General features: G+C 37.2%; 2 protein-coding genes across 2 annotated transcripts in view; one reads left to right on the top strand and one right to left on the bottom strand.

Annotated features, from left to right (window-relative positions):
• LOC116305721 (uncharacterized) overlaps nucleotides 1-12,426 on the bottom strand; it is an 18,981-nt gene extending 6,555 nt beyond the window's left edge. Inside the window, exons 1-12 of the mRNA XM_031715691.2 lie at nucleotides 12,399-12,426; nucleotides 10,832-11,011; nucleotides 9,371-9,420; nucleotides 8,642-8,747; nucleotides 7,775-7,840; nucleotides 7,077-7,116; nucleotides 6,517-6,594; nucleotides 6,374-6,421; nucleotides 5,746-5,863; nucleotides 4,707-4,772; nucleotides 3,969-4,090; nucleotides 773-845 (exon numbers count right to left, since the gene is read on the bottom strand). Coding sequence (XP_031571551.2) covers nucleotides 773-845; nucleotides 3,969-4,090; nucleotides 4,707-4,772; nucleotides 5,746-5,863; nucleotides 6,374-6,421; nucleotides 6,517-6,594; nucleotides 7,077-7,116; nucleotides 7,775-7,840; nucleotides 8,642-8,747; nucleotides 9,371-9,420; nucleotides 10,832-11,011; nucleotides 12,399-12,420 — 969 coding nt within the window. The 5' untranslated portion in view covers nucleotides 12,421-12,426. The remainder of the gene's footprint in view (nucleotides 1-772; nucleotides 846-3,968; nucleotides 4,091-4,706; nucleotides 4,773-5,745; nucleotides 5,864-6,373; nucleotides 6,422-6,516; nucleotides 6,595-7,076; nucleotides 7,117-7,774; nucleotides 7,841-8,641; nucleotides 8,748-9,370; nucleotides 9,421-10,831; nucleotides 11,012-12,398) is intronic.
• Nucleotides 12,427-12,712: 286 nt separating this feature from the next.
• Nucleotides 12,713-20,585, top strand: LOC116305670 (ankyrin repeat and MYND domain-containing protein 2). Its single transcript, XM_031715633.2, has 12 exons — nucleotides 12,713-12,783; nucleotides 12,865-12,929; nucleotides 14,844-14,951; nucleotides 15,154-15,184; nucleotides 15,294-15,392; nucleotides 16,373-16,447; nucleotides 16,866-16,951; nucleotides 17,468-17,682; nucleotides 18,543-18,678; nucleotides 19,266-19,321; nucleotides 19,446-19,518; nucleotides 20,100-20,585. Exons 1-12 carry the CDS (start codon nucleotides 12,726-12,728, stop codon nucleotides 20,466-20,468), a joined length of 1,371 nt encoding a protein of 456 aa, XP_031571493.2. The 5' UTR covers nucleotides 12,713-12,725; the 3' UTR covers nucleotides 20,469-20,585.
• The last annotated feature ends 257 nt before the right edge of the window (nucleotides 20,586-20,842 follow it).

Raw genomic sequence — 20,842 nt, 5'->3', positions numbered from 1 at the left:
GTGCCATGGGTTTGCATGTTTGTGTTGCTCACATGAACCAGTTATTTTCACTCATTTCCAAAACGAGTCACTATAAAAAATAATGCACATTTGGTACTTGTTCACATAAAAAAAAAAACGATTTTGTGATTCCGTTAATGCAGTTTGCACATTGGCTGATTGATTGGGAGCACATGCTTTATGGTAGCACGCACCACACACGCGCCCTTTGTATTTTATAAAAGAAATAAAAAACTTGCTTGCTGTGCTGTGTGGAGTTATAAAGCACTTGGGGATTGGCAGAACACTCGAGAAAAGTCGAGAAGCACTCCGCTACGCGTCGTGCTTCTCCTAACAGTTCTCTCATGTTCAACCTATTCCAGCGTACTTTACAACTGCACACAGCACGCGCGCGCCTTTTCTATTTCTTCAGTATAGCAGTGGCATAGCTCAATGGGGTCGAACTGAAAGCATGTGAAGGCACCTCTGGCAGCCGCTATACAGCCAAGTAAGTCCCTGGAACATGGCTCTAACCAGTTTGAATTAGTAAGGGTTAATTTGAGAGGAGGGAGGAAAAACCGGAGGAAGGGAGAAACCCTCAGAGTCAGAAAGAGAACCAACCAATTCAGCTCATCACGTATTAGGTGACTGGGAATTGAAACCTGTACCTCAGATTTGAGGAGAAGCATTTTACCATCCTGACTCCCCAACCATAAGAGAACATAAGAAAATGGAAAAGTTTGCATCACTTGTGTTTGCATTGCCTGTGTGAATCAGGCTTTAATCTACTTACCTTGTCAACAGGTAGAGTCACTTCTTCTACTTTTCCATTTAACAGAGTAATTGTCTTATCAAGACCATTTTCACTATAAAAAAAAGCAGAGAAATGCACTCAGTTATTCAACACAATAGGACGTTTGCATGATGGCGTCATTTGACTCCCACTACCAAGATGCCTTGGGAATTTTCTTTCTTATTTAAATTGGTATTCCCTCATGAGAATGGTAAGACAATTGGTGCTAATTAACTGAATAAAAGAAAGCGTGCAAGGGAGTCTGGTAGGAGGTCAGTGACGCCATCGTGCAAACGTCCTATTGCAATTTATTGGAATTCATTCTTTCTTGAAATAGCTTTTTTTTATGTTGTAGTTGTTGTTTTGTTTTTTTGTTTTTCTTGAATTTTGTTTTTTGGTATTTTTTATTTATATTCATGCTTTCTAAAACCCTTTTACATTTTGTAAAATTTTTATCAAATTTGAAACAACCTCTTGCGTGATAAATGTCAGGGCATGGCTATAACAGATCAAAATTAAATTTAGCCTGTTGGGTTTTGCAGAACCTACAGAAATAACCTTAAATCAATGGAGAGAGTACAGTACATTCAATTGCTTACTATCAATCACGTAACTTTTTGGAGTTGACTAGGGGGCAAACAAGCTGTTGACGGAGGGGCAACTAGCGTATGTTAAGTCAAAACATGTCAAAATAAGTCCTCAAACTATTGTATTTGACTATTTATACGACATGAAACCAGAAAATAAGAAATCAAAGCAACATGGATTCTACAAGCCATTAAAAACGTAGCTATTATCCGGAAGTGATGTTTAATGATAGTGTCATAGCACCCCATATATGGACATCAGTATGATGTAAGTTAGTTATTCTAGGCAAGCCATGACTCGAAGTGAGCACAACGATGCGTGCAACATGATTTCATAATAAAATACATCTAACGAACCAAGAGACTTCGACATGGTGTCAGAATCGTGGGATAACTCAAGCAAGTCAAATATAAACCAGGCAAGACAATTCCAGTTGCAGACGCACTGTCAAGAGTATGCCTCAACAGAAAGGCACGATCAGATGAACATCACAAAGAAATCCACTTTGTCACAGACAAGCCCTGTCCTTTTGACATCAACCTAGTGAAATCTACAACCGCACAAGACGCAGAGATGATCAAACTAAAGAACATTATCTTTGAGGGATGGCCTACTTACCGAAAGGAATGCCCACAAGAACTACTAGACTTCTGGAACTTCAGATGCGACCTAGTCTTAGAAGACGGGTTAATCCTCAAAGGCGATAGAATCCTTATACCATCATCACTAAGGAAACAAGTACTGGATACAATTCATCAAGGTCACCAAGGAGAGACGAAATGTATCTTGTTAGCCAGAGAAGCTGTATTCTGGCCAAAGATCAGCAATGACATCAGACAAATGATTAAAGAATGTGAAACTTGCAACAAGTACCAGCCAGCACAAGCTCGACTTCCCATATTGCAACCAGATCTTCCCTCTAGACCATGGGAAAAGTTAGGAACTGATATCTTTGAATTCAACGGTTCAAAGTATCTAATGATTGTAGACTATTACTCAAGATTTCCAGTCGTACGTCCAATTGCTAATATGACAGCTAATACCATATGTAACCACTTCCAGCACGTGTTAGCAGAATATGGATTACCATCACACATTCATGCTGACTTTGGTACGCAGTACATTAGCAAAGAGTTTCGTGAGAAATGTGAAAACACTGGGATCAAGTTAACATTCAGCTCACCCTACCATCACCAAGCGAACAGCGTCGCTGAAAGAGCTATAGGAACAAGCAAATCCTTATGGAAGAAGGCCATAGACGAAAAGAAGTGCCCTTACACAGCACTCTGGATGTACAGAATCACACCCCTAACAAGCACTATACCATCACCTTATGAGTTATTGTATGGACGTAAGCCCCGACTGCTTATTCCAAGCAGCAACCATGTCCTGCAATCCTCACATCCAGACAATGATTACCACAAGGAAGCAATCAGACTCTCCCAAGAGAAACAAGCAGAGTACTATAACAGAAAGGCAAGTAAATCTGACACAAGACCATTACTTGTCGAGGAGCCGGTATATGTGTACAATACGCACAAAAAAACGTGGGACAAGGGTGAAATCACAAGGAAACCAAACCCTACAAGCGAACCAAGGACATACGTTGTCGAGATGAACGGTAAGCTCTACCAGAGAACCAGAGAACATCTAAGACCAAGAACAAGCCAGCTTAAAGAGCCAGAAAGAAGGGCCTACCAAGAAACCCAACCTGCACTTAACATACATCATCCCCCAAGACCTACTTGGTAAACCAGCGGTATTGGTACAAGAAAGACCACAGATGACTGAAGATACCAAAAGCCGAGATGTACCTCCAAGTGATTATAAACCAAAGGAGCAAAACAATCATTCAGCAAGCTATACCATTAGATATGGGCGTACAATCAAAGCTCCTATTAGACTAAGTTTGTAAGGAGTTGATACAAAAAAAAAAAAAAAAAAGAAAAAGAAAAAAGCATATAACCTGTCTATATAAGTTGACATTGAACATTTACATATATTGATCAACACCAATTAACTATAAGATTGATGAACATTGAACAATTGAACAGAGGGGGATGTCATAGCACCCCATATATGGACATCAGTATGATGTAAGTTAGTTATTCTAGGCAAGCCATGACTCGAAGTGAGCACAACGATGCGTGCAACATGATTTCATAATAAAATACATCTAACGAACCAAGAGACTTCGACAGATAGCAACTTATAAACTCTACTCTTATGTGATGTCCAGAAGTCAAATCCGAGACCCTAGGAATGAGAGCTGAGCAGTGGCGTAACCAGGGATCTTGCAAGGGAGGTGCACAGGCAATGATTTGCAGAGAACCAAAAAAAAAAAAAGGAGTAATGGGTGAGTGATTCTTAAAAAAGCTACAATATGCAGATGGAAAGTGGTCTTCATAACATTTACATGCAATTTTAAAGCGAAAGGAAATAGATAAGCGGACCTTAAGCTTTTATGGGGGGGGGGGGGGGGGGGGGTGCACGTACACACTGTGCTTCACCCTGGTTACGGCCCTGCTGAGTTAGTATTACTAGCACGACTATAACTGCTATTTAATGGCAGATACCTGTACATGTATTTATCAAAATCTACACTTACCGCACAATATCCATTGCTTGATAGATGATTTCTGATTGGTCAATTGCTATCACATGACGTGCGCCTGCCTTGGCTGCAAACATGGACAGTATTCCTGTGCCACAACCGACATCCAACACTACCTATGATAATTATTTGTGATAATATTAATTCCTTTAAGCATTAATGGTTGTAACTACTAGCAGATGTGGATGGAAATACTGAAATGTTGAGCGGTAAAAACGAAGTTAGAGTAACTCCCGCACCAGAGTGCCATTTCACAGGCTAAAGCTAGAGGAAAAAGAGCAGAGCAGAGCAGAGCAGAGCAGAGCAGAGCAGAGCAGAGCAGAGCAGAGCAGAGCAGAGCAGAGCAGAGCAGAGCAGAGCAGAGCAGAGCAGAGCAGAGCAGAGCAGAGCAGAGCAGAGCAGAGCAGAGCAGAGCAGAGCAGAGCAGAGCAGAGCAGAGCAGAGCAGAGCAGAGCAGAGCAGAGCAGAGCAGAGCAGAGCAGAGCAGAACAGAACAGAACAGAGCAGAGCAGAGCAGAGCAAAGACTTTTAGACTTTTTTATTTACAATACATATTTAATATTAATAAAGAAACGATATGAAGTTAATTACATCAATAAATAATAATTTATTGGGTAAGTGTGGTTGCTGAGATAGTTAAAACTTTTGAGTCAACAACAGAGCAGGAAGAAGGCAGAGGAGAGGAAGGAAAAATAAATTACTATAAACAAATCAAAACTAAATAGTACTTACCTTATCTTTAAATATGTTAGGATTTCCCAATATAAAATCTCTGTAGCTTTCTGTTCTTACTTTATCCTGGTGTGAAATATATTATGAAAACAGTCATATACTTTAATATATCCTTAAAAGAAGTTACGTAATATTTATTATATCAATTAACATTTTACATTAAAGAAAAAAATCCTAAACTACTCGGGGGCAGATCTAGGGCAGGGGTGCAGGGTGTGCTCAATCCCCACCCCCACCCCCCAAATAGGCCAAAAATCCATAATTATTTTATTAGTCAGATATACACTGTAGAGTTTATCATACACTCCGAGTTCCAATTAATTAAAACAGAGGACTTTTAAAAGAGTGTGGAATTACTACTCACAAAAATATTAACTGAAGAAAAACCTGAAGAAAACAACTGAAAGTCGCCAAAACGTTGCAAAAAACTATGTTAAAATTCAGGGCTCGAAATAGAACATTTTTTTTAGCCTGCAATAGTAAAGGAGCATGGTAAAGGAGGTCATTCTGCAGTAAATTTTGCATGCCATTTTATTATTCATTTGGCAGTGTATCGTTATTTTCGCCAGCAAAACCTGAAATTTGGCCTGTCATTTGGCCATTGGCAGGCCGCTATGATTTCGAGCCCTGAAATTACTGCCAGGATATCACTAAACACTAAACATGAGCAACCAGTAAAAGGAAGGCTTATGAACCATGATTGGGAGGACTCAAAACTTGAAAATCATCTCTTTTTGTTTGATTGGATTCTGTGATGATTGCCATGCCGAGGTAGAAAACCCTGGCCCAGAAAGGTCACTATAAAGTTGACCACTTAGAATTTTAGCTGTGAATTGAATTTAAAGTTTGAAGTCTTTGAATTTATTAAGTGAATAATATTAACACCTGGGAGAGAGGGGGAGGACTTGGGGGCACGGAACTGGGAGGGGGGGGGGTAGTGTTGAGCCATTCTGACTGTAACATTCTAAATATATATGCTGTACCCCCTTTAAAGAATTCCTGCATCCACCCTTCTTACTGTTTGTTTAGCTTTTTTTACCTTGAGCATTTCTTCGTGGATCCCAAAATGAGCGTACGAACTAAAGTATGCACTATCCTCATCATCATCATGGCCATCATTACCACCTCGATTGACGGATTGACAATTCTTGTGCGTTCTGTAAAACACAATTACTGGTATAGCAACATACATAGTGGACATAAAAAGCCATGTAGCTCAAGGTTATAGAAGGCTGCAAGATCTGTGACTGGCCAGGCAATGGACGGCCCTTCTTAAAAGTGTAGTGGATGCAAGGCTAACATGGAAACTACAAAGATACCATGCATTTTCTTGATGGAATTTGTGCCATTTCTTTTATATTTCCATGTTAGCCTCAAATTCAAGGCAACTTTAAGAAGGGCGCATCATATTTTCAATCTTGAGATTCTAGTAAAATTAGTCATTTTGAGATTGAGCAAAAAATGAGTTGAGTTGGCATTGCAGTGCATTATGGGATTGGTTTGAGGGGACATAAAATCATTAACAATACGACATCTACTTCATTTCCTAAAACAGTCCCACAATGCAGTGCTATGTAAACTTGGCCCAGTTTTTTCCTCAGCCTTGGACTGGCTAATGGGAATCCCAAAAATGTAGAGAAAAAAATGTAATTTTGTTAATGATATACCTGTTGGTTTTAGATATGTCTTCTTCAAGGAATGATTTAGCTACCATTCTGAAGGAAGAACAAAAAAGTTATTGTTTATAATCTTGGAGAATTTCAAACTATTTCCTTAAAGTACTGTTAATAGCTTCTACTATTTTGTCTACCTCAACTGCTGTATGTCATCTCTTGCTTTAGCAAGATCTGCTTCTGCTGTTGTTGCTCGCTCTTCCATCATTAAAAGCCTACAATAAAACAGGACAACCATGTATTACTTCTTCCTAGTAATATTCTTACTTTGCATTGTAATTTAGAATAGATAGTTTGAACCCAGTTTGTTGTGAAGTGTGATTGTCCGTGTGTGCGTAGTCTTGAGAAAGACTGTTGTTGGTGGTGACTGGCGTTTCGACAACCTGAGCAGAAGTCACCTTCTGAGCTCAGTGAGAAAACAAAAGACAGTCGATAGTACAGGCATTATTATTATACGTTTTCATTGATTGATTGATTTTTTTCCCACTAGATCACAGCTGTTATAATATTAAAAAATCGTACTGATAACCCAATGGCCCTCTTTGCATTGCATCACTAAGATATAGAATATGGTTTTACTTACATACTCACACACAAAAAAATTTCTTTCTTATGTCCTCTCTTCCACACAGTCACACACTTGTGCACTTGTAAACAAGTTAAAACTACAAACTGACCTAAAAAAAATCTACCTTACCTCTGCTTAAGTTCCATATAGTCAGTGTGACTAACAGTGCCTAGATGTAAAACACATTTCTTTGTTATAGCCTATATTAAATACAGTATGCTGGAGATCATTTATTATCACTAAGTTAAAACTTGACATCAAGATAATTTTGTGTTTAAGGTGCCAGGAGGTAGCTATGGCAACCAAGATACAGTTCACCACCCGGGTGCTGATAAAAATAATTAGAAATAAAGTCATGAACAAAACATTGCGATTCATTAGATATCACAACATTAAAACTCAAAACTTAAAATGGAGGTACAGTACTAGCCATGGCAACTAAGATACAGTTCATTGCCCAAAAACTGATACAGGGTTCGTGCTGAGGTAAGCACTTCAATTCAAGGACTATTCAAGGAGTATACATTCAAGGACCCAAAAATTTTCAAGGAGTATGTTCAGCCAACTATGCCAAGGCTTTACACGGTGGTTGCACATGGCCAACTTTCAGATTTTCCAATCTTTCTGACTAGATCTATTTCAGAACCATGCAAGTAATGATCAAAGCAAAAATTCAGTTTTCAAGGAGTTTCACTAAAATCATAAAATTCAAGAGCTTTTCAAGTGCCCTTGAAAACATGAATTAAATTCAAGGAGTTTAAGGAGTAGCACGAACCCTGCTGATAATTAAAAAATGATTAGAAATAAAATCATGGATAAAACATTACCTTCATTTCCAGCACCATTCATCACCTTTCTCTCCCCTTCATCCTTTGCCACCTCTTCTTCAAAATCTGATAAGGAAAACAATAATTATTATGCACTGTCTCATTTTAATTAACCCATTTTGATTGGGACCGAGGGAAACAGTGTGTTTTGTGGTCCCGTGACGGCATCGTTTTGTTATACACCAAGTGTCATTAAGAAGACAAAACAAGTATTTAATTTTTAGTACTATTTGATTTTGAAAAATTAGAAAAACTTACATTTCTGGTAAAATTACTTCTGGTATTATGATTACCAGTCAGCAACATATTGTTGCCCACTGGGAGCCGTTGCCGAGACGACATCGAAACTTATTCACATTCACGTTATGACCTCTCACCCAATCAGAGTACTAGAAAAATAGACTTTGATAGTTGGTATATAACAAATGTATTTATTATGCATGCATGGGTGGCATAGCAACATTGTGCTTTTCTAATTTGATCCTAGGAGATATTCACGATAGGGCTAACCTTTACTTTACTTTATTCAAGAAGTCAATACGAGATACAGATTTTACACATAACCTGCAAATAGCTATGGTTAGTTGAGGCAGGTTAATGTGGTTATAAGAATACAATATTTACAACTACTGAATAAATAATTTATATGTATAAGTGTATGCACATATATGTCTTTGGACCTCAATATCTCCTTTCGCACTCACTGATGCGAATAAATTAGTTTTTTTCCTTACCAATTGATGCAACCCAGGCTTGATTCAGAGGCTCAGTGTCATATGACAGTAGCGTTGCTTGTTGGTTCTCCTTTGTGCTTTGAGGTTGGTTATTACAGTATTAACTCTGTGTTCTGATTGTTTGATTACTTACCATACCACAGCAAAGCATCATCTTCAAGTACTGGTTGCAAAAACTCCTCGTCATCCCAGGGGTATGGATGAGAAAATAAAGTCTTGAAGCTGTCTGGTGAAGGATTCTACAAGAAAACAAACCAATCTTTAGTCAGAAATAAGGTCCTTCATATCATATCATTGCTTGAAATTGCTGTTCAGGAAATTATTATGGAAACTTTTGAGAAAAATCAAGTGTTTTTGGATAAGGACTTAAAAAAGCATACTCTGTTTCCCAACCCTTCCTTAACCTATAAATGGATGATGTTATTCGTGTAAGAGTAATGGACTGTCTCCCGGTTCAACAGCCTATTGTACACCAATTTGAAGGCATAACACTAATATACTGTACTAACCATTTACTCATGATTATAAGCTGTATGGCTGCTAATAGAGCCTTAATATGCAGCTCAAAAAGTCTTACACTTGTCATAAATGTAAAGTGTTTTTGATACAACTGTGAAGTGTGTTATCAGTCATTCCAAGGTTGAGTGAAAAACTGTGTCAAGTTGGGATTATTTAAGTGTAGATATTTTGCCATATTTATGGGAAGAATTAGCTACTAGGATAATGCCATCTTGGAAATAATATTATAAAACAGCCTTACAATGCACAGTGCAGTTTGTAATGCGACCTACTATATCAATTACAGATGTGATAATCTCTATTATATTGATATACAGTATTAAGTATCACTAATAGTTGGTACCTTTTTTCGTATGTAGTTCATGAGCTTGATGTAACCATAAAAATCAAGACCTGTGAAACACATGAAAATGTATCTCTTAAAAAAACCTTTCTCCCAAGCGTCTATCTTCTTTGGTACTTATGCTGTATACAGTAAAAGACCTGTCTTATATAGAGTATTAGAGCCTTTAATCGCGGGCATAACATTTTCCCATTTTAGACTACATGTTATTTCCTAGGGTATAATTCTTTGCATATATGGTTGCACATGAGAAGACAAATAGACAAATGAATATGGATAACAACTAAAGCAAAATAATCTTTTAACTGTGGTCTTAAAAATGGAAAAACATTATGCGCAAGCTACAATGAGAGAGGTCCATTACATTCATTGTACTGCACTCTCAGATATCTAAAAACATATATAATTAGTCCAAACAAAAAAAATAAGTGTGTTTCCTGTTGCATGAGAAAAATAATTGGGGTCGATAGGTCGCATTTTTTCCCCCTTTTTTTACTGATACAACAGTGGAAATGAGCTTACTGGGAACCCTGAACTTTTGTGCATTTGGGAATGAAAAAAAAAAATTAAGATCGGCAAAAATCAGCAAGAAAATTAGGGTCTGTCGCGCAACAGGAAACACAGTTATTTATTATTTGGCCTTATATATTATTATCATTGGCAAGCACAGGTAGCGTACATGTAGCAATGAGAGCACCTGCCTCTAACCAAGGTGACTCAGGTTCAATTAAATGAACTCTGCATCTTTATGTAGTTGAGTTGATTGTTGAAATGGTTCTCTACTGATGCCTAATTCAAGCTACAGTGTAGTGTTTTTTCTTCTGGGTTCTCAGATTTTTCCTTCCTCCACAAAAATCATTTACTTCTAAATTCTTAATTTAGTCTATTAGTATAGGAAATCGCACGATCTCGAGTACAATTTGGAAATTAATAGACACGAGTAATGTTTTGAAAGTTCTTGTAATTGCATGAGCCTTTAGGCGAGTGCAATTAAAGAACTTTTAAAACATAATGAGTGTCTATTAATTCCAAATTGTACGAGAAGATCGTGCGATTTTTTGTTTATAGTTCACTCAACAAAGTTTCAGTAAAAGATGCGAAGCGACGCCGTTCATCTTTGTCTATTTAGCGGCCGATTTTCAGTCCATCGCGCAACTGAAATGCATAAAAAAGATTAGTTCTTACGGCTTTAAAATTTTATTTATGTTTTTAAAGTACAAAATAATAGAAAATAATTGTTTTGACATTGTTTTGGCCGTGTTGCCATAGCGACTTAATTCGGTACTCCTACAGAGTACAATTAACGCTATAATTGTACTCCTATCAACCAATCAGAGTCGAGTAATTTTGTTGAGTGTACTATAAGTAGCTTTATGAAGTGGGTTGCAATACCAGTTAAAGTTTTCCGTCCACAAAAGACATGTAAATCTGATTAAATTTAGATAATCAAACTTTACTTACCATAGCTGTGTTTTATTGTTGGCAAGTTAAAGCCGTGAACATCAAGACAATGCTGGAATGTTTTCTGGGCTCCTTCACATGTCTCACTGCAAAACAAACACTTTGCTATAGTCTCAGAATTCTCATCAACCTCTTCCCATCCATCATCATCATCATCACTCTCTCTAAGTGGAGGACTTTCTGAAAACATTAAAATAAAAATATACTCTTATCACTCAGGGTGTGAAATGGGTTTTTGAGGCAGCTGGTGGCAAAAAGACTTGCTAAGCAAATATTCAAGATAGATGATCAAAATATTCTATTTTCAATTTTGCCAAAAAAAAATCTTAGAAAGATAAATACCAAGTTTGGGCTCCCTGTGGTGTCAATGCATAATTTAATGGTAGGTGTAGTTTATAAAAAGAATTTGGGCATAATGTTTAACCCTTCTGATCTGACAACATGGGATTCCCTTGAATACCATTTCTCTGTTTAATGTCTGTACAGGAGAAGACACATGCAGGTCTGTCAACTCTCCCGGATAAACCGGGAGTCTCCAGATTTTGGACCGTGTCTCCCGGTCTCCAGATTAGAGTATCAAATCTCGCAGATAATCCCCAAAGCTGACCATTTCTTGTCTTGTGAGACTAGACTTTCACAACCATAAAATTCCAATTATTTCATGTTGTTTGTGTTATTTTATATCGCTAACAAAATCAAAATGTTCCTCATGGCTGTTCTTGCAAGCAGGCCATTGTGATATAAGCGATAATCTGATTGGTCAGAAATAAACCAATCACATCAAATGTTACAAAGCGAAAGACGTCTTTTCGCGCCCTTTTTGACGCGCTGTGACGTCATGTCCCTTCCCTATCAATTTTCCAGATTTGAATATCTCAGGGGTTGACAGCCCTGCACATGCATTGAATACATTTGTATGATACAACTCAAACAAAGAATCTTATTCTCCAGAGAATCCCACATGGTCAGAAATGGAAAAACACTATGCCCAAGAGGGGTGGTTGGAGGAATTGGAAAAAAAGGGGGGGGAGGGGGGGCAGACAACTAACAAAATTATAAGGGAGGCAGCAGCCCCTTGTGGAAACCCCTAAATCCACCAATGAACATAAGGTATATATCGTAGTTATAGTCATATTACACATGATTCAATGGGTAGTTCCAGAAAATGTTCATACCTCTACCATAGGTGGCATTTTGGAAACCCGAAGGGGAAGTGGGGTGACTTTACCCAAAACTCACTGTATGTATTATTATGTAGTTAAGATTATAGACAAGTGCTATAAATTGGCAAATAAAAACAGCGCAGTGAATAATCATTTCCCTGTATTGTCCAGTAAGATTTAATTCTACGACAACATGAAGCACTTGAACACTTCAGGATTAACAACAAAACACGTGTCTTGGACCAGTAACACAAAAACGAGAAAAAATAGCACTTTTCCAATAGCAAGCGAAAAAAATGGATAAATAACGAAGGAATATACGTAAGATTATACAGGCATTTTAAAATCCCAATAATATGTATAAAAAATCAGTTAAAAATTACCAAACATACTAAATTTCTCACCTCGATCCAAACTTGCCGCCATCTTGGATTGCACGCCAGTAAATATACAAACCAGCGGTATAAGCCCGCGATTTTTTGCCACAGGAAGCCCATAAAAGCTTTGAGAACTGAATGTAATTTAACAAAAAAATTAATGATAAAAGCTAATATTTACTAACATGAAGTGTTACTTACATCGTTCTTGTTCTTTATTAGTGATTTCGAGCTATTTTGACGATGTTTAAAAAATATTCGTTTCCCCTCTACTCAAAGCTTGTATGGGCTTCCTGTGTTAAGCCCGTGATACTAAAAGAACAGCGGGGTTTATTTTTTGACAAGAAGAAGAAAATGGCGAGTAGCAAGATGAATGAGTCCGAAGAAGAGCTTGTAAAAGCCATAAATAGAGGTAAAGTTTGGATTATTAAGAGTGTAAATCTCTAGCTGAATGTTTATTCTTACTTACTGTGGTCTTTGTTTTTCATTTTAGTGGATATTCCTGAAGTTAGGCGGCTGTTAAGTTCAGGCTTGGTTGATGTCAATTGTTTGGATGAGGTAAATCATTTACAGTATTTCTTTTTTTTCTTTCTTTGGCTTTGAATTATATATTTTATATATTTCTCAGGACTTTTGCTATCTATCTATCAAATATTTTTGAATTTCCGAATTTTACCTTTTCGTTTTAAGAAACCCAAACCAATCTTAGCTTTTAGAGTAAGATTGTTTAGCAGCTGTTTTTGTATGTGACAAACTGTAAATATTCCTTTTTTTAAACCGTTAAGAAATGTTATTATGATTAAGACTTTTGATTAACTTAGTTGTTGATGTAACTGAGAAATTGCCTCTAAAAAAATATGAAATGTTTTTTGTTTAAAAATGTATTCATTAAAAAATGTGCAAGTATATTTTGTTGTTTGCGAAAAAATCAGTCTATAGACTTATGTTTTAGGGTTTTTTTTGTTTTTTTTGACATGTAGGATGCGAATTGTTAGAATAACTCGGATATATTGAATTAATACAAGGTTCCAAGAGCTTTGTTTAACCCATAGCGATTTTTTCTTTCACCCTCTACATCTCATACTGTATTAATTATATTTTTTGTGTGTGGAAAAAAATGAACCTTTGATCCTTTATAATATATATTTGTATAGTGTATACAAAACATACTGTATGGACTCTCAGCAGGATATTTGATCCCTATGCAGCTCAATTCTGAGAACAATATTACATTTTTACTCTCATGACAACTAAAATTTATTCATTGTAATATCCTTTGAATTGAGCAGCTCAAATTAAATCATATTTGGTTTATTAAAGTGCCTATCACCATTCTGACAATATTCACAGTAAAAAAAAATGATTCTACATAGGGCAAGATGTGGAATAACCCAAAAAAATTCATAGTTTGAGTGCAGGTTCTTGAAGTTATAAAGGTTTTTCAATGCCATATGCTAATGACTGTGACGTATGAGGAGTAATCATTTGACATACAAAACGTTACTGGTACAGATAAATTGAATTTGAAATATGTCATTGTTTTCCTCATTGCTCTTATAGAAATTATTGCAAGTTAGTTTTCACATAGAAGCTGGTGTTTCAAATTACAAGGAACAACAAATAACCATAAATGCCTCCTCGAATTAACAAAAGGGAAGGTGCTTTTTAATTTCATTGCAAATGGTTAGACCTTCACATGGCTTTATGACCGTTTATAAAATAATTGGGATAGTTTGCGGGCTACAATTGGTTGAAAATCATGTTTGATGAGGGTATCAAAGCATGCTCGCATCACTGTTTACAAAAAACATCGGAATTGTTATTTTATAAAACAGATCAAAAAACAATTTTCCGTGTTTGATATTCTAATCAAAACACTTGGGATGTCGAGAGAACACTCGAGAAGCTGTCATCCACTCCGTTACGTGTCGTGGTTTCCTACACTCCTCTCGTGTTCTCTCAACATCCCGCGTTAAGTAAATGACGGTCCCATTCTTAATGACTAAATAAAGATGTTAAAAGAGGACCACAAGTTTATCAGTTAATTTGCTGTCAAGTGTTATCCTCTATTAATAAATAGAGGATATTACATGGGCACGCGGAGATACGAAATTTATCTTCGAGTGTTGAAAAGATCTCTCATGAGTGAGCACAGCGAAGGAGTGAGGAATTTTCAACACAAGAAGATAAATTGCGTATCTCCAAGCGCCCATGTAATATTCTGTTTATTATATAATTATCAATGAAGTATGTTTTGGCTTTTTCAGGCAATTCTTTCCGTGTATTTTTGAATAGCCATCGCTATGGTGTTATTTTAAGATATCAATTTTTCGAAATAGAGAAAAATAGATATTTCATAGGTAATTATATAATAAATATGATTATTTGATTTTTTATTTAATGCCAATACCACTACTACCACACCCTAGATAATCTTTAGAAATATCTTTTCTGTTGTTGTTGTTTTTTCAGCAAGGGATGACGCCACTGATGCATTGTGCATATAAAGGCAATGCAGAGATGACAGAGCTACTTCTTGCTCATGGTGCTGATGTGAACTCTAACAAACATGAACACAAGGTAACTATCATGACCATAATAATAATTAATAATAATTTAATTATAACTTCTAATGCGCAAAAATCTATATACAGTACATATTCAATTACACTATAAATTAACTACTTAATTACAAAATGTATAATGAAATGGAAAACTAGGTTCAGAGGCCCAGCTTTTAAACTGATTATCTAATTTCATAATTCTTTTGACTGTTTTTCAGTACACTGCTCTGATGTTTAGCTGTGTGTCAGGTAATATACTTGAAGACACATTGTATTGACGAATAAATAAATAGATATTGAATGAAAGTGCTAGTGATTATTGTTGACTTATTCAGTCTATTCTATTACATCCATGCAGGTGCTTTCGAAGTCACCAGACTGCTTCTTGAAGCTGGTGCTAATGTCCAAGCTGAGAATAATCTAGGGAAGACTGCTGGCCAGCTTGGTGCTTTCGTTGGTATGATATGAACTTGCACTATTGCCATCATTGCTATTACCATCATCATCTTTATTAGATGGTTCCTATATACACATACTTGTTAATTGTTATGGTACTGTGGTACACATACTATGGTATGTTAGATGATGAAGCAGTTTTCGTATGACAGTGAAATTGCTGTAATATGCATGCCATGGCATGCATATTATGTTTTCTAGAATTTTGATTGACATATTTTTTTCTTGCACATTGTAATTGGTCTGGCAGTGCCATGGCCTTGGTGTGACTGTGTCTGCACCATATTCGATGCCTTGTTTACGTTTTGGGCATTTGATTGGTTGTAGATTAAATTATCATGCAATGTGATAGGTCTAGCTAATGCATTGCTGTGTCACAACCTTGTTCGTGCTGTGAGCTTTCACAGTCATACGAAAACTGCTGTTGAAGCATCTAGGCAAGGCATAGGGTCAGAGTAATACCTAAGTGATACATGTACCTGAGGTTTAAATTGATTGTTTTACCCCAGAATTTAGTTTTCAATGATAGTGATTGTGAAAAGCTCCATCAGCTTTTGCTTAGGCTTGGTATACATTTGGACCCTTTCGAGGGACCACACAACACACTGCTTTCCTGAGGTTCCCGTCAATAAGTGTGTTGTTTAAATACCAAATGTAAAAGGGAAAAAAAGTGATTATTTGATTATCTGATTTTGTAAAACTTGGATACAGTTATTACCGGTCAATATTGTTGCCTGCTGAATCCGTTGCAGGGAAAACATCAAAACTTGTTACGTTCACAGAATATCTTGGACTTTGACATTTGGTATATATAACAAATAAAGATATTATTCATCTCTTTAAAAATAAGCATAATACTAAGAGTAATTATGGTGTTAGGGCCAGGTGTATGATTCACTGGAAGACACCCCCCTGGAACAGCCCCTGACTTACATGTACGTAGATGCTTGCCATAGCTGGATCTTTTTTCTTTAATTTCAGGTCACCATGAGTGTGTCAGTCTAATAAATAATTTCGTCTCTCAAGAGGATTTGCTATACTACACAAGACCACAAGGTGTTGAGTCTTATATTATGCATGTACATGTACTAATATTATCCCCTCCCCCCCCCTGGAACAGTACTTACAGATAGTTTTGAGTTCTCTGTTGCTCAGGGATAGCCTTGAATTTGTGCAGAATATCAGTCATGTGTTCCATTGAGAGTCTGTGCAATTTCAAAGTGTTTGTATTGTTGAAGTTGTGCGTTCTTTAACCAATCTACTGTTGGTATTTGTGAATATTTCGAAAGACACTGATTCAAGGCTGACCCTGGGTAATTAATGAGCCACCCCTATAATCAAGGAACACACCAGTAATTTGGAACTTGAAAAAGGCCTATTCCTATAGGGTTACTTCATGCTAATTTGGGAAAGGCATCCAGTATTAAGATCCCATTAAGTATTAAACTATTTTATTAAATATACATTTTGGCAGGTTTTGAGAAGGAAGGAAAGCTCCCAGCAAAACTTGTACCTTCATTGTATAAATACATTACTGTCACAAATATCAACCCAGTAAAAGTAAGTAGCTTAATTGATTCAATTTAGTGCTGCATATGATAGGGTCATTGAGGATGAGGTGACTTACTAACTTGCATGGATGCTGGTTATCGTACTGTAGCCGATGTACTGTAAGTGATGGTAAATGTGATGATTGATGATGATGGTGGTAATGATATCTGATGATTATGGTAATTGATGATGGTGTTAATGATAATGATGATGAGGATGACTGTTGATGATGGTGAGGATCATAATAACAGCCATGATGTTCATGATGATGATGAGAGTGATGATGGTTATGGTGATGATGATGACAGTGATGATGGTGATGATGATGATGGTGTTGTTGAAGGGCTGTGATGACAATAATGAGGACATTTATGATGATGGTGATGTTGATGATAATGACAGTCACAATGATGTTGCTGATGATAGTGATGATGATGCCTGGCAATGATGAAGAGTGATGATGATAATGATGACAATGACATTGATGATGTTGTTGATAATGATAAATTATCTTTTCTTTTTCAGTTAGTAACTTTTCTTAAAGACCACATGGACTTAGTAGAGAATTACAAATCAGTCAGTAAAGTCCTTGATCTGAGGTGTGAAAAGTTCATCAAACAGCAGTCAATGAATGAGATCATGGCCATGAAGATGCACTTCTATGGATATACAGTAAGAAAGTGTGGAAGATGGCATGAGGGTCTGGATGGGAAAGAAGGCATTGAAGGACTCTTGAAGTTGTAAGTAAACTAATCAAAGGTCCGACGGCTTCTATATTTTGTTTTGAACCCAACAATGATCTTGCAATAGTCATCTTAACAGTTTCTGGCGAAATCTTGAAAGGCCTTTGCATCAAAGCGACAGACTCGTACCCAGTCGCTTCTTATGCTCATAGGAAGCTAGCACGAAATGTGTTATGGGAGTAGAGCACTAACATGCAGGGAATCATGGGAAAGAGAAGAGAAAAGCGAAGCGACGTTACTTTTTTCTCCTCCTTCCCACGCACGTTCACGCACAGTAACGACTGGGTACGAGTCTGTCAAAGCAAGATGAATGGTGAGCTTGCAATGTTACAGACATGTCAATAATTCTCCAAGATATTAAAATAGGTCTCTATCATTGCAAGCTTGCAGTTTTTCACGCTTCAATGCCAAGGCACGGCTACCTTTCAGGATGGCACAGGGATTTGTGAAAGGAATTACTGTATTGAGTGTATAATATTTAACAAATTGATGTCAGTTTTTGATGTGACTGTCTGTCCTCTTAATGACGATAAATGCATCATCACACTGTCAAAGTAGTGTGGATGATCCGCATACTACGGTACTTATTTGATGAAATTTATCGTCAATAAGAGGACAGACACATAATAAACTGATGTCAATTTGGTTTTTGCAATAGCAAAGAAGATAAAAACTTCTCATTTTTGTGATCAAAACAATCAAGGGAAAGAGAGCACGATCGTTGATGTCGGCTTATCTGTCTGTCCTCTTATTGATGATAAAAAACAACCATATAGCGCATGAGAAATTTGTAAGTCATTGCAAAAAACTGTATTGAATTATTGAAATATTTTATATTTTCTTGATTATTCATGTAGTTTGATCAAAGGTCGACCCTCTGATGGGTTTCCTTTGGGGACAGAGGATTTTATCCGTCAGTCAATCAAGGAGTTTGACTACCCTCAATGTACGATATTCCAGCAACTTGTAACTACCTTGTCTCCTGTGGAAAGGGTAGGTCTGCTTGTCTGTCCATCCATCCTTCCTTTGTCCACTTACATCTCAGTGTCTTTTTCTGACCCTGTCTGTCTGTCCATCCATCCTTCCTTTGTCCACTTACATCTCAGTGTCTTTATCTGACCCTGTCTGTCTGTCCATCCATCCTTCCTTTGTCTACTTACATCTCAGTGTCTTTATCTGACCCTGTCTGTCTGTCCATCCATCCTTCCTTTGCCCACTTACATCTCAGTGTCTTTATCTGACCCTGTCTGTCTGTTTGTTTTTTATCTTTCATTCTTCCTCTCTCCCCATTCGCATTTCTATCAGGTTATCTGAATCTGTCTGTGGCTGTCTGTCTGTCTGTCTTTCCTTTTCCAGTCTGCCGTCTGTCTGTTGTTTTTTCCCCAGTAAGTCAGTCTATCTGTCTGTCTGTCTGTCTCTGTCTGTCTGTCTGTCTGTCTGTCTTGTCGCTCTGTCTGTCTGTCTTTATCTGTCTGTCTGTCCTTTTCCCATAGCGTTTATCCCTATTGTCTCGTGTCGTACTGCACCATTATTAAAAAAATATTGCTCCATCACCTCCAAATTTGGTTTTATTCTCACAGGGAAATGAACCAACAGCTTTAACAGTATTAACCCAAGTTATAAATGGCATCCAAAGGTATTTATCAGTATCTTATAGAGGCTTTGTACCATCACGTGATGGCAGCCATGACAGGAGGCACACAATTACATGACATTTTTTGCAAACATGTCAATACATGTAAGCTTTCTTCTCTTCTCAGTACTGATTTTTCCAAATGCTGCACCGTTTGCGGCGAAAGCAAGGCCGTTAAAAAATGTGCTCCTTGTAAAAAGGTGAGTTCACTTGTGCCATCGATGTTCCCGCATTTGTCATTAGAGAGGGGAGGGTAGTTTTGTCCAATATCTAGTAACAGTCCAAGGGTGGTGTAACGTTAGTGCACTTGATTGTCCTGATTTCTGAACTCGGCATCACATGGGAGTAGAGTTTGTTACAGTAGGTCTCTGCTTTGCAAAACCCAACACGTTCCTTTCCAATTCTTTCTTAGCGGTGCGCTGACTTAGATCAGTCCAGAGGTTCTTTCAGGGTTTGATCTGTGACTTAGCCATGCCCTGACTTTGATCAGCCCATGGGTTGTTTCAGGGTTCAATCTGTGAGTTGGCCATGCCCTGACTTTGATCAGCCTAGAGGTTGTTTCAGGGCTCGATAAAATAATTTGTTTGGTTTGGGCTCCCAGTGTACTCATAGGCAACACTCAAAATGTCTTCCATATTTTGTCACATTGTGATTGGATGCCGTATACTTTCTCGCTTAATATTTGATTGGTTCAAAATTAATGAAAGCCAATTAAGTGTCACTTTCGACATCTCATGTTTCGAATGCTCTCAAGCTTGAGAAATCTTTTTCTTTGCATTAGGTGGCGTACTGCTCGGTAAATTGTCAGAAAATGCACTGGGGTACGCACAAGAAGCACTGTAAAAGACTCGCTGAGGAATATAAAAGAGAACTTGCCGAAGAAGAACAGATGAAGAAACTAGAGGAAGAAACCAGAGCACAACAAGAGGCTGAAAAACGAAAAACTCGGGAAGAAAAATGTGTTAACAGAGAAAAAGAAAATGAAAAGACCGAGAATAAAGAAACGTTAGATGAAGGGGTTTTAGCCGGGGAAGACGAAAAGAAAGATAAAAACAAAGAAGAAGAAAATATTACCGATAAAAATGTTCAAAAATTAGAAGAGAAAATGGCCGACTTAGAAACAGAAAAATCTGCAGAACGGGAAAGCTGACATTGAGAGACCTGCCGACTTAGATTATTATGAATACTGTATACATTGTAATTGTCGCTTCTTATTTCATTAGTAGATTTTATCATGACTGTAGGTAATAATTAAGTATGATCTACCGCGCCGACTGTCTGTTCTACTATAGTGGTGTACCAGAGTTAGAGGGGGCGAGCACACGCGTTTTAGCGGGAAGATTCCCGCCAAATTTACAGGTAGCCCAACGAAATAGGGGGAAAGAAAATTTACGATTGTTTTGTTTTGTTTTGTTTTGTTTTGTTTTGTTTTGTTTTGTTTTGTTTTGTTTTGTTTTGTTTTGTTTTGTTTTGTTTTGTTTTGTTTTGTTTTGTTTTTGTTTTGTTTTGTTTTGTTTTGTTTTT

The sequence above is a fragment of the Actinia tenebrosa genome, unplaced genomic scaffold (assembly GCF_029948245.1).
Source record: "Actinia tenebrosa isolate PJP-AT-01 unplaced genomic scaffold, QUT_ActTen_1.0 PGA_scaffold11__36_contigs__length_13525064, whole genome shotgun sequence".
NCBI lineage: Eukaryota > Metazoa > Cnidaria > Anthozoa > Actiniaria > Actiniidae > Actinia > Actinia tenebrosa.
Note: the sequence above shows the minus strand (reverse complement) of the source record. Positions and strands in the feature narration are given on the sequence as shown.

Bases quoted from the DNA above. Each gene is read 5' to 3' on its own strand.
- LOC116305670 (XM_031715633.2), top strand. From the start codon at position 12,726: ATGGCGAGTAGCAAGATGAATGAGTCCGAAGAAGAGCTTGTAAAAGCC. The intron at 17,683-18,542 runs GTAAGTAAACTA...TTATTCATGTAG, and splicing joins ATTGAAGGACTCTTGAAGTT to TTTGATCAAAGGTCGACCCT. The intron at 19,519-20,099 runs GTGAGTTCACTT...TCTTTGCATTAG, and splicing joins AATGTGCTCCTTGTAAAAAG to GTGGCGTACTGCTCGGTAAA.